The sequence below is a fragment of the Triticum urartu genome, chromosome 4, assembly GCF_003073215.2.
Source record: "Triticum urartu cultivar G1812 chromosome 4, Tu2.1, whole genome shotgun sequence".
Lineage (NCBI taxonomy): Eukaryota > Viridiplantae > Streptophyta > Magnoliopsida > Poales > Poaceae > Triticum > Triticum urartu.
In genome coordinates this window covers 549312351-549332962 of record NC_053025.1, presented here as the reverse complement: position 1 = coordinate 549332962, position 20612 = coordinate 549312351, and the positions used below count along the sequence as shown (strand labels likewise).

The window sequence follows — 20612 nt, the reverse complement described above, 5'->3', positions numbered from 1 at the left end:
ATTTGGACAAATTCTCGCTCGAAGCCGACCTCTTACTCACATCTGGTGGCCTAAACCCTTTCCAAAGGGCATATCTCCATTCTTGTCTCTTGTACCTAGCGTTGGACAATGGATATCTAAATGGCCAAGACGTCCACATGAAAAGAAAAGAAATGTGGATTGTTCTCATACTGGATATCATATGGATCCATACACTTTCTCCGTTTTGATTCAATCAAGAATCCATCTCCTCAAAGGTGCTTCTCAACATCTACTATGTCTCTCTCCTTTAGGTAGCCTGGTGCATGATCAAACTGAATCGATGAGAACTTTTTATCCATCTGATCCGCAATAGATTTGCTCCACTTATCTCGCACAGTTGAAAAGGGAGATTCGCAACCCTAGCCCACATCTGTAGCTTATCAAACCTCAACTATGAAGGTCACATGCATTCATCAAACGCTGAGAGAATAACTGCGTTGCGACTCACATGCCATGGCGAACCTTCCCCCACACGATCACGATCCACAGACATATTCTCTCCTTCCGATAAAACAAACCAACCCTTTAGGGTTTCCCCATGCTGGACTATGTGCGCTGGATATGAAACACATTGCGATGGAGTACCTTCCCCGCTAGCATCAACTTCTCCTTCTCCCCATCTTCTTCATCATCAAGAACCAGTGGCGTGGCCTCCTCCTCCGAGATCCACAACTTTTCAAGCTCCTCCGCTAATCTTGCTCTCGCCACCCTCGGCAACAAGGGACTCCTTCTCCTTGCCCCCTTGGGCGGACGTTGACATCCTCAAAACGGCCAATCCACCCTAAAACCCTAATCGCCCGACACATTGGCTCGGGAAAGTCTGGGGAAACGTCGAGGCAGCAGAAGATTGCAGAGCCCTAGTATCATATGATGATACTCAATCCTCTTTTTCTTCATTTAATTGTATGTCGCCTCATCTAAACTGCATAGTTGGCATGTACGATACTTTCGTGCGACAAGTCCTATCCATTTCATGCCTTTTCTAAGAATCACGTGAACTAAAGGAGGCCCTAGCATTCGAGGTAGTCATAGTAGAAAGGATCTCGCATCCGTGTGTGTCTTATACTTTGCCGTTGTTTCATTCGGCCTAATATCCAGCAGTAGGAGCTATCCAAAGAAACATCCAGCAATCAAAGCAGCCAGTGGTCCATTACCGGCGGTCCCCGGAGTAGCAGCAGACTGCTTTGGGGCTAGCCGTATGCCCGTATCCGGTAGAGTAGAAGCGAACAGCTTGCCCCTTGCGTGCAAACCAAAAGGTGATTAGCACTCGCCGATTCATTCATCCGTTCGTCACCCGGTCGCGAGAGGTGAGGTGAGGTGATTACCACGTAAGTTAAGCTTAAGTAGGAGGAGCAGATGGATGGGTTGGGTCACATGCGCGAGCTGCACGCAAGCATCCAGACGAAGCAACAACACGGGGAGCGGTACAAGGCGAGTGGTGAGAAACAGCAAGTCGCCAAGCGGACGCAAACAAGGCCCAAGCGTACACCGAGGAACCATCGGAAACCGGAGAAAGGTCCCTCACTCTCACTCTCAATCCATTGAGAAAGAAAGAAAGAATCATTCGTTTATTTCCATATTCAATGGCCCTGCGGTACAGCTACAAATGCGTAATCAATTAATTAACCCTTATTGGTCCGTGCTAATATAAGTAATAAATGAAAATGAGCAAATTGGACAAAGACCACTATGTCATTGTCAACCGCGCCGCGCGTCGGGAGGGTACGGCCGGCGTGCGTCGGCCCGGAGCGCGACGCCATTGAGGATGGATCATACGGCCATTGATCAGGACACGTCCACGGGCTTGCACAGGAAGAGCAGCGACGAGGGAGGCTGCTGCCTGCCGGCGCCGGCAGTGGCGCCGCTCCCGCCTCCTAGCCGCTCGTAGCAGTCGATGGAGAAGAGCGACAGCGAGAGGGAGAGCGACAGGCGCGCCCGGGCCTGCGCGTGGGCGAGGGCGCCCGCGCGGCTGAGCCTGTCGAGCGCCGGGCCAAGGCAGAGGCGGTAGAGCCGGCGGTACCCGCCGAGCGCGGCCACGACGGTGCGGGTGGCGTGGCCCGCGGTGGGGCCGGACGCCGGGCCCACGTGGCGGAGGCAGAGCGCCTCCCAGACGGCGTCCCGGCGCGACACGGCGGCCCAGAGGCGGCAGACGGAGGCCGCGGACGCGAGCGAGCGGCCGTCGAGGCGCGCCAGGATCTCGGACAGGATGTCGGCGTTGTCGTTGATGTTGTACGCGCCGCCGCCGCCGCCGCCGGAGGCCAGCAGCTGCACGCGCACCTCCAGCTCCGTCACCACCACAGCGCCCTCCTCCTCCTGCCGCGGCGCCGCGGGAGGTCCTCCCATACGCACGGGCCGGCGGTGCTGGTTCAAGGGGTAGAGGGAAGGGAGGTGGCGAGAGGTGAGAGGGCGGAGGGGCGTATATATAGGGGGTGCGCGCGGGGCGGGGTTTTGACTCTGCTCCCGCTCGTGTCTGTGGGGGCGCAACATAAAAAGGCGATTAAAGCCTTCTAGGAACCAATAATGGCAGTGGCCATGGTGGATGCCGGGTGCCCTAGATCGATCGGCCGGTCACCGTAAAGCAAAGGAATCCATCCGAAGGTGCGGTCTCCGGGGTCCGGCAAGGGCCGAGGTGGCGACCGACCCTGCCGCGAGCCGAGAAGCTAGGGCATCTGGCGCGGCGAGCCAAGGGGGGGATGTGGCCAAGCGGGACGGGCCAAGGGGCCGGCGTGGAGATGCGCGCGACGTCGAGCAACCGTACCTCGCCGCAGCGACTCCTCCGGAGCCCGGCCTTAAACTATTCGCCTCCGTTTTGACGCCACGCGTACGTACGTGTTTTCCCTCCTCCTCCTCCTCCTCCTCCTCCTCCTCCTCCTCCTCGGGGAGACGCTCGCACCGCCGCGCACGACGCTCGTTGCAACCACCATGGCCGGTGGTTGCGCGCACTGTAGCTCGGTCAAGCGGCCGCCGCGACGGTGGCATGCGCACTGTACGGTGGTCATACGATCGTGTGTAGTTATGGTCGGTACGTGCGTTTCTTTTTTGTGCCGGTATACGTCCATCAGCGTCGGTGCACAGTGGAGATGACCACTCCACAAAGAATTCGACGCAAGTACGTACTACGTGTAGCCTGGCACCGGCGAGGTAGGCACACTGTTTAGATATAGAGGGGCCGTCACTTTCTCAAGAAAAATATGGGGGCGCCGTCCGGAGGACGACGGTGCCCGTGCTCACGACAAGCACATTTCGTAACCGGTAGCAGCTATAGCCAGCTCGTGTGGATTTCGGGTCCCGTTCCACGCCGAGAAAAGTGGAGCGACGACGCAACGGCTAGCTTCGACCATTGGCCACGCCTACATCTTTTTTGGTGCACACTACATTCTGTATTCCACCGGACGCTCACATCAAAGTTTCTTTTGGGTTTTCCTGGCGATGGACATCCGCATCCACGTTGTTTACTCCATGGCGCGGGGTTCCTACGTGCCCGTGCCGGATACACCCTTCGCTTCTTGCCGTTTGACGTTTAGATTTTGGACCACAGCATCGGCTAATAAATGGACACGTACGATAAGCTGAACTTGATTTGCGGTAATACAACTAACCCATGTCAAGAGTATATTCAGATTTTTCTTTTGGAAAAGATTACAAAAAAATCTGAAATTTCAGGGCATGAAACTTAATCGACCATTCTACTTAGGGCGTGACTAGGTCTCAGTCGACTGAGACTTAACCAAGTCTCAGTCAAGTGATATAGTATGTAAGAAGAAAAAGAAAAAACTGAAAATAACCTTTTTTACGAATCTTCCTGTAAAATCAAAGTAGAGGCTTAGCAAAATTGTTCTACTTATGTGTGAAGTTTCGTGATGTACTAACACCCATGGTATTCTTAGTGAAGTAAAAACAATTGGGATCATACTATTCACCAAACAGTTTTTTAATGTAGCTTTGATTTTGTCATTTTTTCCCAATCACCGCGAATGTGATTTCTTCGTAAAACTTCATACCCGAGTATACTGGTTGACTATGTATATTATAAAAAACTTTTAGATTTTTTCTAGTAATTTTCTGAATTTACTATTCGTAGGGGTGCGCGTGGAACCATATTCACAAAATCCGCGTTGTAATATAGCCAATAATCGGCTATAAGAAGTTGTCATGTCATTTAGATTGAACATTATAACCGAAATGTATAATAGTAAGTTTTAATATGCATTACTTTATTAGTAGCTAGCTCACCTTACAATCTCACAAAGTGTCTAGGGTCGTGCTATAGCCGGCTCTTATCCTACAACACACTTTCCTTATCTCTCATCTTTTCTCTACTCCAACTAAGCAAAGATATAATAAGGGCATGTACAATGGTGCTATCTTAGGAGTGTCACGTAGGATAAATGATGAGGTGGAGAAGAGAAAACTCATAAGAAAAGACTTGTCTTCTCTTATTTAAGATAAAACAAGAGATGATCTCTTAGCACAATTTATCTCACCATGTTTTAAGGAATTGCTAGTTATTGAAGATAAGGCTAAGATATAACCCATTATAGACATACTCTTTTGTCATCTCTAAATTACATGCAAGACTTAAGATAAGACTGTCTTATCAAGCATTGTACATGCCTTAATTGATTCCTTGTAGCCTGTTTATATCACTTTATTGTACTTGCTCCGATAAGCTCTCCGCGGAAGGATGGGAATCAGAGGATAAGCAGTATTGTATTGACTATTGAGCGTCTCGGGATGGTTATACTCTCATGGGACAAGAAACCTCCTAAACATAATGTAGGGGTCGACAAGCACGTTTGGCTTTTTTTAGAAGGGACAAATTATATTCCACTTAAACTTGGGAAGCCATATCAGCGTTCACCAAGACAGAAACAAATCCTAGGGCAACATTCGCCCACACATGAAGTGGTTCAGCAGCACCCATACCAAGCTGGGCCAAAGCATGCGCCACATGGTTACAGTTCCGGGGACAAAACATGAACTCAGAGAAAACAAAAGAGGCATGGCACAGGCTTCTTGCTTCTCTGAAGAGAAGTCCCAGCTCCGCAGCGTCATAGTCCCGCCCTTTAAGTGCAGAAATCATTGTCAAACAGTCTGATTCAAAACTGATACGTTGTGCACCCAGGTCAGCTGCCCCTTCAATAGCTCGCATACAAGCGATCACCTCCGCGTGCAGAGCAGATCTTACATGGTTCATCTTGCCAGCAGCAGCCGCCAAGAAAGCGCCAATTTCGTCTCTCGCGATAAAACCCCACACACCCGTTGGGGAACGTAGTAATTTCAAAAAATTTCCTACGCACACGCAAGATCATGGTGATGCATAGCAACGAGAGGGGAGAGTGTGATCTACGTACCCTTGTAGACCGACAGCGGAAGCGTTAGCACAACGCGGTTGATGTAGTCGTACGTCTTCACGACCCGACCGATCAAGCACCGTAACTACGGCACCTCCGAGTTCTAGCACACGTTCAGCTCGATGACGATCCCCGAACTCCGATCCAGCAAAGTGTCGGGGAAGAGTTCCGTCAGCACGACGACGTGGTGACGATCTTGATGTTCTACCGTCGCAGGGCTGTGCCTAAGCACCGCTACAATATTATCGAGGATTATGGTGGAAGGGGGCACCGCACACGGCTAAGAATATGATCACGTGGATCAACTTGTGTGTCTAGAGGTGCCCCCTGCCCCGTATATAAAGGAGCAAGGGGGAGGAGGCCGGCCCTAGGAGGGGCGCGCCAGGGAGTAGGATTTCTACTCCTAGTTGGAGTAGGTTTCCTCCTTTCCTAGTCCAACTAGGAGAAGGGGGGGAAAGGGGGGAAGAGGGGAAGGAAGGGAGAGAGGGGCCGCGCCCCAAACCCCTTGTCCAATTCGGACTGGGCTTGGGAGGGGCGCGCGCCACCTCCTGGTCCTTCCCACTAAGGCCCATTAAGGCCCATTGCCTCTTCCTCGTATTCCCGTAACTCCCCGGTACCTCCGAAAATACCCGAATCACTCGGAACCTTTCCGATGTCCAAATATAGTCGTCCAATATATCGATCTTTACATCTCGACCATTTTGAGACTCCTCGTCATGTCCCCGATCTCATCCGGGACTCCGAACTCCTTCGGTACATCAAAACTCATAAACTCATAATATAACTGTCATCGAAACCTTAAGCGTGCGGACCCTACGGGTTCGAGAACAATGTAGACATGACCGAGACACGTCTCCGGTCAATAACCAATAGCGGAACCTGGATGCTCATATTGGCTCCCACATATTCTACGAAGATCTTTATCGGTCAGACCGCATAACAACATACGTTGTTCCCTTTGTCATCGGTATGTTACTTGCCCGAGATTCGATCGTCGGTATCTCAATACCTAGTTCAATCTCGTTACCGGCAAGTCTCTTTACTCGTTTCGTAATACATCATCTCGCAACTAACTCATTAGTTGCAATGCTTGCAAGGCTTATGTGATGTGCATTACCTCTCCGACAATCGGAGTGACAAATCCTAATCTCGAAATACGCCAACCCAACATGTACCTTTGGAGACACCTGTAGAGCTCCTTTATAATCACCCAGTTACGTTGTGACGTTTGGTAGCACACAAAGTGTTCCTCCGGCAAACGGGAGTTGCATAATCTCATAGTCATAGGAACATGTATAAGTCATGAAGAAAGCAATAGCAACATACTAAACGATCGGGTGCTAAGCTAATGGAATGGGTCATGTCAATCACATCATTCTCCTAATAATGTGATCCCGTTAATCAAATGACAACACATGTCTATGGTTAGGAAACATAACCATCTTTGATTAATGAGCTAGTCAAGTAGAGGCATACTAGTGACGTTTAGTTTGTCTATGTATTCACACAAGTATTATGTTTCCGGATAATACAATTCTAGCATGAATAATAAACATTTATCATGAAATAAGGAAATAAATAATAACTTTATTATTGCCTCTAGGGCATATTTCCTTCAACACCAGTCTCAGACTCCACATGAAAAGCAGCATCCATATTGATCTTGATCAAGTTTGTAGCTGGAGGGACCCAAACCTGGGGTTGTTGCGGCTGAGGCGTTTTCTGAATGTGCACTGAAGTGAAATCAGTCAAGTGTTTTGTGATGAAAGAACTGATTTCTGCTGCTGTCTTCTGTACTTCACCTGCATTGGCTTTGTTCCTCGACGTCCACCAGTCCCATAGGAGCACAGCCACACGCAACTTCTTTTCTCGCTGCATAGCGCAAACCTGGAGTATCATATCTTGTGGATCTTTGGCACTGGCTGAGGGAGACGCGAGCATCCTCCAGGAATTGTTCTCTCCAAACAGCTTTCACCTTCTTACATTTGAAGAATAAATGCCCTCCATCTTCATCAAGCCTCCAGCACATGGGACATCTCGTGTCAAGTTTAATATGCTTCCTTTTGATATTCATATGGGTTGGAAGACTGTTGTGAGCCAGACGCCACAAGAACATGCGGACTTTGCCCGGGAGTTCGAGCTGCCAGATTTGATTCCAGATCGCCGAGCTAGGCCCCTGCTGACTACATGTTCCTGCATCTTGACATTGACGAGACTCCTTTAGGCTCACTCCTAGGTGATATGCAGATTTGACAGAAAACACCCCCTTTTTGTCATAATGCCAGGAGATAAAGTCCTCCATATCCGCTCTCAAGGGTATTGCCAGGATAACCTTTGCATCATCTTCAGTGAATAGCTCTTTTACCAGCTCCTCATCCCAAGTTTCTGAAACTGGGTCAATCAGTTCGTTGACCTTGGTGATAATGGAGTGTCCCTGTAGAGTGACAGGCCTCCTGGTTGATCCCCTCGGCAGCCATGGATCGGTCCATGGGTTCACTTGCATTCCATCCCCAATTCGCCACACGATGCCCTCCTTCAGCAAATCTCTTCCCCGGAGTATACTCCTCCATGTGTAGGACATGCCCTCTTGTTCTGTCGCCTCTAGAATAGAGCAGTTCGGGTGGTATTTGGCTTTGAGAACCACATCACATAACGATTCTGGGTTTTGAGTTAGTCTCCAACATTGTCGTGCAAGCATCGCCATGTTGAAACTGTGAAGGTCACGGAAGCCAAGGCCTCCGTCCCTCTTTGCTTTCATCAATCTCTCTCGCCCAATCCAGTGACACTTGTGCTAGCCATCCTGCTGGCTCCACCAGTAATGACAGATCATGGAGGTGATCTCTTCACATAAGTTCTTTGTAAGATCGAAGCAGGACATTGCATATGTGGGTATTGCTTGGGCAACCGCTTTAATTAGTGTTTCCTCACCTACTTTGGACAAGAGCTTCTCTATCTATCCATGGATTCTTCTCAAGATATTTTCCTTTATGTACTCAAATTCCTTACTCCTGGCTGCCCCAATGTGCACCGGTAACCCGAGATACCGCTCATTCTGTGATTCAAAAGGTATGCCAAGGACATGCAGCACATGCTGTTTGTTGTGGTTGTTTGTTCCCTTATTGAAGAAAGCACAAGATTTGTCCCTATTGATTTTCTGGCCAGACTAAACCTCATACAGCGCGAGGATCTCTTGAAGACGAGTTGCACTCTCTGTTTTTGCCTCCATGACAATTAACGAGTCATCGGCGAAGAATAGGTGGTTGATCCTTGGAGCCCCAGCACAAATTTGTACCCCTTCAATCGAGCCCTCCAGCTCGGCTCGTTGCAACAGCATTGAGAACGCCTCCGCGCACAAGATGAACAGATATGGTGATAATGGATCGCCTTGCCGCAGACCTCGCCGTGGGAGGAAAACCCCAGTCAGTTTCCTATTATATCTTACGCGATACGAAACAGATCACCCATGCCGGATCAAAACCCATAGTGTGCATCAGTCTCTCCAGAAAATCCCATTCCACCCTATCATACGCCTTACTCATGTCAAGATTCACCGCAACGAGTCCGTGTCTGCCTCCCTTCCTCTTATGCATCAGGTGGGTAATATCATATGCCAACAACACATTATCTGTGATCATTCTCCCGGGAATGAAGGCAGACTGGGTAGGTGAAATTAACTCTGGGAGCACCACCTTCAAACGGTTGGCCAAAACCTTTGATATCAGCTTATAGAGGACATTACAAAGACTTATCGGCCTATATTGAGCAAGGGATTCTGCATTCTTTACCTTGGGGATCAACACAATCGTTGTTTCATTCCAGCCACTCGGGATATCACCACCATTCAAAACTACTAGCACCTCTTCCTGGATCTTCTGCCCCATCATGAAGCACGTTTGGCTTTTGGGTGTACATACATCTTATATGAAAGAGAAACAATACTGATATGACGTTGGGCCAATGGACTCCAACCGACCAGCCCAATGGCCTCAAGCGGACCAGCCAAAAAACAAGAATCGTAATGTTGTGGGCCTAAAAACTGCTCCAGCCTCTCCCAACAAAATAGAGAAAAACAAAAACGCTAAAAATGCACTGGACCAAAAAAAATACTCCATGGAAATAATCTAGGACTTACTAAAAAAATCTTTAACTGTCATGATATATGAAAAACAAGAAATTGGAAAGATGGACATAGAGAATAGAACAAAAGAGATTTCTACACAATTTTCCATTGTGCATGTATTTTTTTCCTGAAAATGCCATATCAATATATCAAAAAGAATTAAGTTTGAGATCTTTCAATACACAAATTTACTTGCATTTTTCTTAGATGCACGCAGAAGAGGTAAAGTACATAGAGAAAATTGACATGACATAGTTAAACATTTACCATGGTATACTCAATGAATTCGCCATAGAATATAAAATAAAATTGCACATTAATATGCAGAAAAACAACATATTTAGGGTAAAATGCCATGGTATTAAACAAGAAAACATGCGGATTTAATTTTTTTTCCATGGGCCATGGCAAACTTTGATGGAAAAATGTTCTATATATCATGGTAACTCAGCGAAAAAGTTTATGGTTGTAATTGAGGATTCTGCTTTCAAAAAAGTTTTGTCTGAAAAAGGGTTTGTGTTTTCACGGTTTTATGGAAAACAAATCACGAGGTGTTGAACATGATATATAGTGACAGATTTTTGCCATGGCCAAAAAAATTGAGTGACATGGAAAAAATGTTATAGTATTTTTGCCATGGCAAGATTTGTGTTGGTGAAATGGCAAAAATTGTATTGGTAACATGGAAAAATTATAAGATTTATTGCATGACGAAAAATTGTGTTGGTGACATGGAAAAAGTTATAAAAATTTTGCCATCGCAAAAATTGTGTAGGTGAAATGGTAAAAAATTGTATTAGTGGCATGGCAAAAAGTAATGAGATTTTTGTCATGGCAAAATTGTTTTGGTTACGTGGAAAAAACTTGGATTCGATGCATTGCAAAGAGTTTTAAAAAGTTTTTGTCAGGGTAAAAAAACTTTAACTAATTATGAATTGAACTAATTTTGCCATGTGCAAAACATCTTTAAAATTCGCCATGGCAGTTGTAAAAGAACGAAAATCTAAGATTTGCCATCTAAGTAATATAGAAGATATCGATTGTAGAATATTATTGCACATTCACATGAAACAAATATTCAATAGTTGTCATGCAAATGAACTTAGAATGAATATATTTCTCGTGCTATAAGAATGTCTAAGCTAAAAACTATCATGTCGCTAGTGACAACATGTTCAAAAATTCCATACAATGTAGTTGCATCGCAAAGTATAGAATTTACAAAATGCTCACATGGACAACTGTAAAAAATGTTTTTGTTGGAAAGTTACCCTAGCAATTATAGTGAGAAAATAATTCCAAGTTTTGCCATGTGAGCAGCACAGATGATGGCGACATAAATTTGTTTTTCCTAAAATCATGTTAAAACATCAAAAAGGGGACAGATGATCTTCTCCATCAGTTGTCTAGCAATTCCCATTTCAGTGTAATCGGGTGTATGCCAGTTTAATTCAAACGACAAATTAAGGGGAAGGGGAAAAGACAATAGTCCTAGTATGAATCTTCTCCATGAGTAATCTAGAAACTTTTGAATCAAAACAAATTGCCAAGTAGTTGAACCTTATTGAGAAATCTAGAGCTGGAAATACTCGTTGTCGTTGGACGAATATGATGGTGCAACCTGTTGGGGAACGTAGTAATTTCAAAAATTTCCTACGCACACGCAAGATCATGTGATGCATAGCAACGAGAAGGGAGAGTATTGTCTACGTACCCACGCAGACCGACTGCGGAAGCGTTGACACAACGTAGAGGAAGTAGTCGTACGTCCTCACGATCCAACCGATCAAGCACCGAAACTACGGCACCTCCGAGTTCGAGCACACGTTCAGCTCGATGACGATCCCCGGACTCCGATCCAGCAAAGTGTCGGGGAAGAGTTCCGTCAGCACGACGGTGTGGTGACGATCTTGATGTACTACAGCAGCAGGGCTTCGCCTAAACTCCGCTACAGTATTATCGAGGACTATGGTGGCTGGGGGCACCGCACACGGCTAAGGAATAGATCACGTGGATCAACTTGTGTGTTTCTGGGGCGCCTCTGCCTCAGTATATAAAGGACCAAAGGGGGGAGGCTGGCCGGCCACATAGGGCGCGCCAGGAGAGTCCTACTCCCTCTGGGAGTAGGATCCCCCCCCCAATCCTAGTTGGAATAGGACTCCTTGAGGGGGGAAAGAGAGAGAGGGGGCCGGCCACCTCTCCTAGTCCTAATAGGACTAGGGGAAGGGGGGAGGCGCACAGCCACCTTGTGCTGCCCCTTTCTCCTTTCCACTAAAGCCCACTAAGGCCCATATAGCTCCCGGGGGGTTCCGGTAACGTTCCCGGTACTCCGGTAAAATCCCGATTTCATCCGGAACACTTCCGATATCCAAACATAGGCTTCCAATATATCAATCTTTACGTCTCGACCATTTCGAGACTCCTCAACATGTCCGTGATCACATCCGGGACTCCGAACAACCTTCGGTACATCAAAATGCATAAACTCATAATATAACTGTCATCGTAACCTTAAGCGTGCGGACCCTACGGGTTCGAGAACAATGTAGACATGACCGAGACATGTCTCCGGTCAATAACCAATAGCGGGACCTGGATGCCCATATTGGCTCCTACATATTCTACGAAGATCTTTATCGGTCACACCGCATAACAACATACGTTGTTCCCTTTGTCATCGGTATGTTACTTGTCCAAGATTCGATCGTCGGTATCCAATACCTAGTTCAATCTCGTTACCGGCAAGTCTCTTTACTCATTCTGTAATACATCATCCCGCAACTAACTCATTAGCTGCAATGCTTGCAAGGCTTAAGTGATGTGCATTACCGAGAGGGCCCAGAGATACCTCTCCGACAATCGAAGTGACAAAACCTAATCTCGAAATACGCCAACCCAACATGTACCTTTGGAGACACCTGTAGTACTCCTTTATAATCACCCAGTTACGTTGTGACGTTTGGTAGCACCCAAAGTGTTCCTCTGGTAAACAGGAGTTGCATAATCTCATAGTTACAGGAACATGTATAAGTCATGAAGAAAGCAATAGCAACATACTAAACGATCGGGTGCTAAGCTAATGGAATGGGTCATGTCAATCAGATCATTCACCTAATGATGTGATCCCGCTAATCAAATAACAACTCATTGTTCATGGTTAGGAAACATAACCATCTTTGATTAACGGGCTAGTCAAGTAGAGGCATACTAGTGACACTTTGTTTGTCTATGTATTCACACATGTATTATGTTTCCGGTTAATACAATTCTAGCATGAATAATAAAAATTTATCATGAAATAAGGAAATAAATAATAACTTTATTATTGCCTCTAGGGCATATTTCCTTCAGTCTCCCACTTGCACTAGAGTCAATAATCTAGTTCACATCGCCATGTGATTTAACAGCAATAGTTCACATCACCATGTGATTAACACCCATAGTTCACATCAATATGTGATCAACACCCAAAGAGTTTACTAGAGTCAGTAATCTAGTTCACATCACTATGTGGTTAACACCCAAAGAGTACTAAGGTGTGATCATGTTTTGCTTGTGAGATAATTTTAGTCAACGGGTCTGTCACATTCAGATCCGTAAGTATTTTGCGAATTTCTATGTCAACAATGCTCTGCACGGAGCTACTCTAGCTTATTGCTCCCACTTTCAATATGTATCTAGATCGATACTTAGAGTCATCCAGATCTGTGTCAAAACTTGTATCGACGTAACTTTTTACGACGAACCTTTTTTGTCACCTCCATAATTGAGAAATATTTCCTTATTCCACTAAGGATAATTTTGACCGCTGTCCAGTGATCTACTCTTAGATCATTATTGTACTCCCTTGCTTAACACAGTGTAGGGTATACAATAGATCTGGTACACAGCATGGCATACTTTATAGAACCTATGGCTGAGGCATAGGGAATGACTTTCATTCTATTTCTATCTTCTGCCGTGGTCGGGCTTTGAGTCTTACTCAATTTCACACCTTGCAACACAGGCAAGAACTCTTTCTTTGACTGTTCCATTTTGAACTACTTCAAAATCTTGTCAAGGTATGTACTCATTAAAAAACTTATCAAGCGTCTTGATCTATCTCTATAGATCTTGATGCTCAATATGTAAGCAGCTTTACCGAAGTCTTTCTTTGAAAAACTCCTTTATGCTTTACAGAATAATTCTACATTATTTCCGATCAACAATATGTCATTCACATATACTTATCAGAAATGCTGTAGTGCTCCCACTCACTTTCTTGTAAATACAGGCTTCACCGCAAGTCTGTATAAAACTATATGCTTTGATCAACTTATCAAAGCGTATATTCCAACTCCGAGATGCTTGCACCAGTCCATAGATGGATCGCTGGAGCTTGCATATTTTGTTAACACCTTTAGGATCGACAAAACCTTCTAGTTGCATCATATACAACTCTTCTTTAGTAAATCCATTACGGAATGCAGTTTTGTTTATCCATTTGCCAGATTTCATAAAATGCGGCAATTGCTAACATGATTCGGACAGACTTAAGCATAGATACGAGTGAGAAAATCTCATCGTAGTCAACACCTTGAACTTGTCGAAAACCTTTTGCGACAATTCTAGCTTTGTAGATAGTAACACTACTATCAGCGTCCGTCTTCCTCTTGAAGATCCATTTATTTTCTATGGCTTGCCGATCATCGGGCAAGTCAACCAAAGTCCATACTTTGTTCTCATACATGGATCATATCTCAGATTTCATGGCCTCAAACCATTTCGCGGAATCTGGGCTCATCATCGCTTCCTCATAGTTCGCAAGTTCGTCATGGTCTAGTAACATGACCTCCAGAACAGGATTACCGTACCACTCTGGTGCGGATCTCACTCTGGTTTACCTACGAGATTTGGTAGTAACTTGATCTAAAGTTACATGATCATCATCATTAGCTTCCTCACTAATTGGTGTAGTAGTCACAGGAACAGATTTCTATGATGAACTACTTTCCAATAAGGGAGCGGGTACAGTTACCTCATCAAGTTCTACTTTCCTCCCACTCACTTCTTTCGAGAGAAACTCCTTCTCTAGAAAAACTCCGAATTTAGCAACAAAAGTCTTGCCTTCGGATTTGTGATAGAAGGTGTACCCAACAGTCTCCTTTGGGTATCCTATGAAGACATATTTCTCCGATTTGGGTTTGAGCTTATTAGGATGAAACTTTTTCATATAAGCATCACAACCCCAAACTTTAAGAAACGACAACTTTGGTTTCTTGCCAAACCACAGTTCAGATTGTGTCGTCTCAACGGACTTAGATGGTGCCCTTTTAACGTGAATGCAGCTGTCTCTAATGCATAACCCCAAAACGATAGTGGTAGATCGGTAAGAGACATCATAGATTGCACCATATCCAATAAAGTACGGTTATGACATTCGGACACACCATTATGCTGTGGTGTTCCAGGTGGCATGAGTTTGTGAAACTATTCCACATTGTTTTAATTGAAGACCAAACTTCGTAACTCAAATATTTTACTTCTGCGATCATATCGTAGAAACTTTCATTTTTGTTACGATGATTCTCCACTTCACTCTGAAATTCTTTGAACTTTTCAAATGTTTCAGACCTTTGTTTCATCAAGTAGATATACCCATATCTGCTCAAATCATCTGTGAAGTTCGGAAAATAATGATACTTGCCGTGAGCCTTAACACTCATCGGACCGCATACATTAGTATGTATTATTTCCAATAAGTCAGTTGCTCGCTCCGGAGAACGGAGTCTTAGTCATCTTGCCCATGAGGCATGGTTCGCAATCATCAAGTGATTCATAATCAAGTGATTCCAAAATCCCATCAGCATGGAGTTTCTTCATGCATTTTACACCAATATGACCTAAACGGTAGTGCCACAAATAAGTTGCACTATCATTATTAACTTTGCATCTTTTGGTTTCAATATTATGATTATGTGTATCACTACGATCGAGATCCAACGAACTATTTTCATTGGGTGTGTAACCATATAAGGTTTTATTCATGTAAACAGAACAACAATTTATTCTCTTACTTAAATGAATAACCGTATTGCAATAAACATGATCAAATCACATTCATGCTCAACGCAAACATCAAATAACACTTATTCAGGTTCAACACTAATCCCGAAAGTATAGGGAGTGTGCGATGATGATCATATAAATCTTGGAACCACTTCCAACACACATCGTCACTTCACCCTTAACTAGTCTTTGTTTATTCTGCAACTCCCGTTTCGAGTTACTAATCTTAACAACTGAACTAGTATCAAATACTGAGGGGTTGCTATAAACACTAGTAAAGTACACATCAATAACATGTATATCAAATATACTTATGTTCACTTTGCCATCCTTCTTATCTGCCAATCACTTGGGGTAGTTCCGCTTCTAGTGACCAGTCCCTTTGCAGTAGAAACACTTAGTCTCAGGATTAGGACCAGACTTGGGCTTCTTCACTTGAGCAGCAACTTGCTTGCTGTTCTTCTTGAAGTTCCCTTTCTTCCCTCTGCCCTTTTTCTTGAAACTAGTGGTCTTGTCTACCATCAACACTTGATGTTTTTCTCGATTTCTACCTTCGTCAATTTCCGCATTACGAAGAGCTTTGGAATCGTTTCCGTTATCCCTTGCATATCATAGTTCATCACGAAGTTCTACTAACTTGGTGATGGTGAGTAGAGAATTCTGTCAATCACTATCTTATCTGGAAGATTAACTCCCACTTGATTCAAGCGATTGTAGTACTCAGACAATCTGAACATATGCTCACTAGTTGAGCGATTCTCCTCCATCTTTTAGCTATAGAACTTGTTGGAGACTTCATATCTCCCAACTCGGGTTTTTGCTTGAAATATTAACTTCAACTCCTGGAACATCTCATATGCTCCATGACGTTCAAAACGTCTTTGATGGCCCGATTCTAAGCCATTAAGCATGGTGCACTAAACTATCAAGTAGTCATCATATTGAGCTAGCCAAACGTTCATAACGTCTGCATCTGCTCCTGCAATAGGTCCGTCACCTAGCGGTGCATCAAGGACATAATTCTTCTGTGCAGCAATGAGGATAAACCTCAGATCACAGATCCAATCCGCATCTTTGCTACTAACATCTTTCAACACAATTTTCTCTAGGAACATATCAAAATAAACACAGGGAAGCAACAACGCGAGCTATTGATCCACAACATAGATATGCTAATACTACCAGGACTAAGTTCATGATAAATTAAAGTTCAATTAATCATATTACTTAAGAACTCCCACTTAGATAGACATCCCTCTAATCTTCTAAGCGATCACGTGATCCAAATCAACTAACCATAACCGATCATCACGTGAGATGGAGTAGTTTTCAATGGTGAACATCGTTATGTTGATCATATCTACTATATGATTCACGCTCGACCTTTCGGTCTCCGTGTTCCGATGCCATATCTGTATATGCTTGGCTCGTCAAGTATAACCTAAGTATTCCGCGTGTGCAACTGTTTTGCACCCGTTGTATTTGAACGTAGAGCCTATCACACCCGATCATCACCTGGTGTCTCAGCACGAAGAACTTTCGCAACGGTGCATACTCAGGGAGAACACTTCTTGATAATTAGTGAGAGATCATCTTATAATGCTACCGTCAAACTAAACAAAATAAGATGTATAATAGATAAACATCATATGCAATCAAAATATGTGACATGATATGGCCATCATCATCTTGCTTCTTTGATCTCCATCTCCAAAGTACTATTATGATCTCTATCGTCACCGGCATGACACCATGATCTCCATCATCTTGATCTATATCAATGTGTCGTCACACGGTCGTCTCGCCAACTATTGCTCTTGCAATTATTGCTATCGCATAGCGATAAAGTAAAGCAATTATTTGGCGCTTGCATCTTGTGCAATAAAGAGACAACCATAAGGCTTTTGCCAGTTGCCGATAACTTTATCAAAACATGATCATCTCACACAACAACTTATATCTCATCATGTTTTGACCATATCACATCACAACATGCCCTGCAAAAACAAGTTAGACGTCCTCTACTTTGTTGTTGCAAGTTTTACGTGGCTGCTACGGGCTTAAGTAAGAACCAATCTCACCTACGCATCAAAACCACAACGATAGTTTGTCAAATAGACTCCGTTTTAACCTTCGCAAGGACCGGGCGTAGCCACACTCGGTTCAACTAAAGTTGGAGAAACTGTCACCCGCTAGCCACCTTTGTGCAAAGCACGTAGGGAGAACCGGCCTCGCGTAAGCGTATGCGTAATGTCGGTCCGGGCCGCTTCATCCAACAATACCGCCGAACCAAAGTATGACATGCTGGTAGGCAGTATGACTTATATCGCCCACAACTCACTTGTGTTCTACTCGTGCATATAACATCAACACATAAAACCTAGGCTCGGATGCCACTGTTGGGGAACGTAGTAATTTAAAAAATTTCCTACGCACACGCAAGATCATGTGATGCATAGCAACGAGAAGGGAGAGTATTGTCTACGTACCCACGCAGACCGACTGTGGAAGCGTTGACACAACGTAGAGGAAGTAGTCGTACGTCCTCACGATCCAACCGATCAAGCACTGAAACTATGGCACCTCCGAGTTCGAGCACACGTTCAGCTCGATGACGATCCCCGGACTCCGATCCAGCAAAGTGTCGGGGAAGAGTTCCGTCAGCACGACGGCGTGGTGACGATCTTGATGTACTACAGCAGCAGGGCTTCGCCTAAACTCCGCTACAGTATTATCGAGGACTATGGTGGCTGGGGGCACCGCACACGGCTAAGGAATAGATCACGTGGATCAACTTGTGTGTTTCTGGGGTGCCTCTGCCTCAGTATATAAAGGACCAAAGGGGGGGAGGCTGGCCGGCCACATAGGGCGCGCCAGGAGAGTCCTACTCCCTCTGGGAGTAGGATTCCCCCCCCCCCAATCCTAGTTGGAATAGGACTCCTTGAGGGGGGAAAGAGAGAGAGGGGGGGCCGGCCACCTCTCCTAGTCCTAATAGGACTAGGGGAAGGGGGGAGGCGCACAGCCACCTTGGGCTGCCCCTTTCTCCTTTCCACTAAAGCCCACTAAGGCCCATATAGCTCCCGGGGGGTTCCGGTAACCTCCCGGTACTCCGGTAAAATCCCGATTTCACCCGGAACACTTCCGATATCCAAACATAGGCTTCCAATATATCAATCTTTATGTCTCGACCATTTCGAGACTCCTCGTCATGTCCGTGATCACATCCGGGACTCCGAACTCCTTCGGTACATCAAAATATAAACTCATAATATAACTGTCATCGAAACCTTAAGCGTGCGGACACCCTACGGGTTCGAGAACAATGTAGACATTTGACCGAGACATGTCTCCGGTCAATAATCAATAGCGGTACCTGGATGCCCATATTGGCTCCTACATATTCTATGAAGATCTTTATCGGTGAGACCGCATAACAACATACGTTGTTCCCTTTGTCATCGGTATGTTACTTGTCCAAGATTCGATCGTCGGTATCCAATACCTATTTCAATCTCGTTACCGGCAAGTCTCTTTACTCGTTCTGTAATACATCATCCCGCAACTAACTCATTAGCTGCAATGCTTGCAAGGCTTAAGTGATGTGCATTACCGAGAGGGCCCAGAGATACCTCTCCGACAATCGGAGTGACAAAACCTAATCTCGAAATACGCCAACCCAACATGTACCTTTGGAGACACCTGTAGTACTCCTTTATAATCACCCAGTTATGTTGTGACGTTTGGTAGCACCCAAAGTGTTCCTCCGGTAAACGGGAGTTGCATAATCTCATAGTTACAGGAACATGTATAAGTCATGAAGAAAGCAATAGCAACATACTAAACGATCGGGTGCTAAGCTAATGGAATGGGTCATGTCAATCGGATCATTCACCTAATGATGTGATCCCGCTAATCAAATAACAACTCATTGTTCATGGTTAGGAAATATAACCATCTTTGATTAACGGGCTAGTCAAGTAGAGGCATACTAGTGACACTTTGTTTGTCTATGTATTCACACATGTATTATGTTTCCGGTTAATACAATTCTAGCATGAATAATAAACATTTATCATGAAATAAGGAAATAAATAATAACTTTATTATTGCCTCTAGGGCATATTTCCTTCCCTTGAGTAATTACATGCACGCATGAACAGGTGTTCGCCTTGACGAGTAGCTCCCTACATCCACGACATGCCGTTGCTGGGGGCGTAGCTCCATGCCTAGTCCCGGTTTGACAAATTGCAGACACAGACAGAGCGAGGCACTGTTGCAGGGGCGGGACGACGCCGGATCCTTCCGGAGATGGTCCTCGCGATGGTGATGGAAGGTTTGGCAGTGGGCTTGGTCGGATGCGAGTCGGGGGGGGGGGGGGGGGACACAGGTGCCTGATCCGGCCAGAGATGGACGCCCGTCGGAGCTAAATCCGGCACATCCCCTAGTAGGGTATCCAAAGATAGGTGTCTTGGGACGTTAGTAAGGACACATGATTTACCCAGGTTCAGGCTCTCCAAAGGAGATAAACCCTACATCTTGCTTGTTCTTTATTATGCTGGAGTGTAATGAGAGTACAAAGTATTGAGAGATTTTAGTGTGTCTATCTACGATCCTGGCCCCTCGACTTATATAGCATACCAGGGGGTCCTATGGTGCATAGATCCTAGCCATCTACGTACGAGGAGACATATTTCTCCATGAATCCAGCTTCTTGTCTTGTACAACAAGTCTAGTGGGATCTTCCTGTTATCCACCATGGGCCACCCGAAGTGGCATAGGACGGAACCGACAAAGGGGTCCTCGGCCCGGCCCACCAGGCTGGGAGTCCACGTGCCGAAAGGCCCCTTAGCTGGGACATCATCAACATAGTGGGGTGAGCCGAGCCGGGTGCGTGGGGGAAATGGAGCTTGGCACCATTGTTCCTGTACAGACAGGGTGAGAGCCGAGAGAGGGGAATAGAGGAGGAAGAAGGAAAGAGAGGAAGGATGGTAGGAAGGAGGCGCGATGCGCTGGGCACTGGGCGCTCGGCTTATCGGATCCTCGCTGGAGGTGCCTGGGCGCGGCGGCTT

General features: G+C 45.5%; 1 protein-coding gene across 1 annotated transcript; it reads right to left on the bottom strand.

Annotated features, from left to right (window-relative positions):
• Positions 1–1570: 1570 nt before the first annotated feature.
• On the bottom strand, positions 1571–2439 carry LOC125554108 (F-box protein SNE). The gene has a single exon (XM_048717716.1). The coding sequence runs from the start codon at positions 2362–2364 to the stop codon at positions 1807–1809; it is 558 nt and encodes a 185-aa protein (XP_048573673.1). The 5' UTR covers positions 2365–2439; the 3' UTR covers positions 1571–1806.
• Between the last annotated feature and the right edge of the window lie 18173 nt (positions 2440–20612).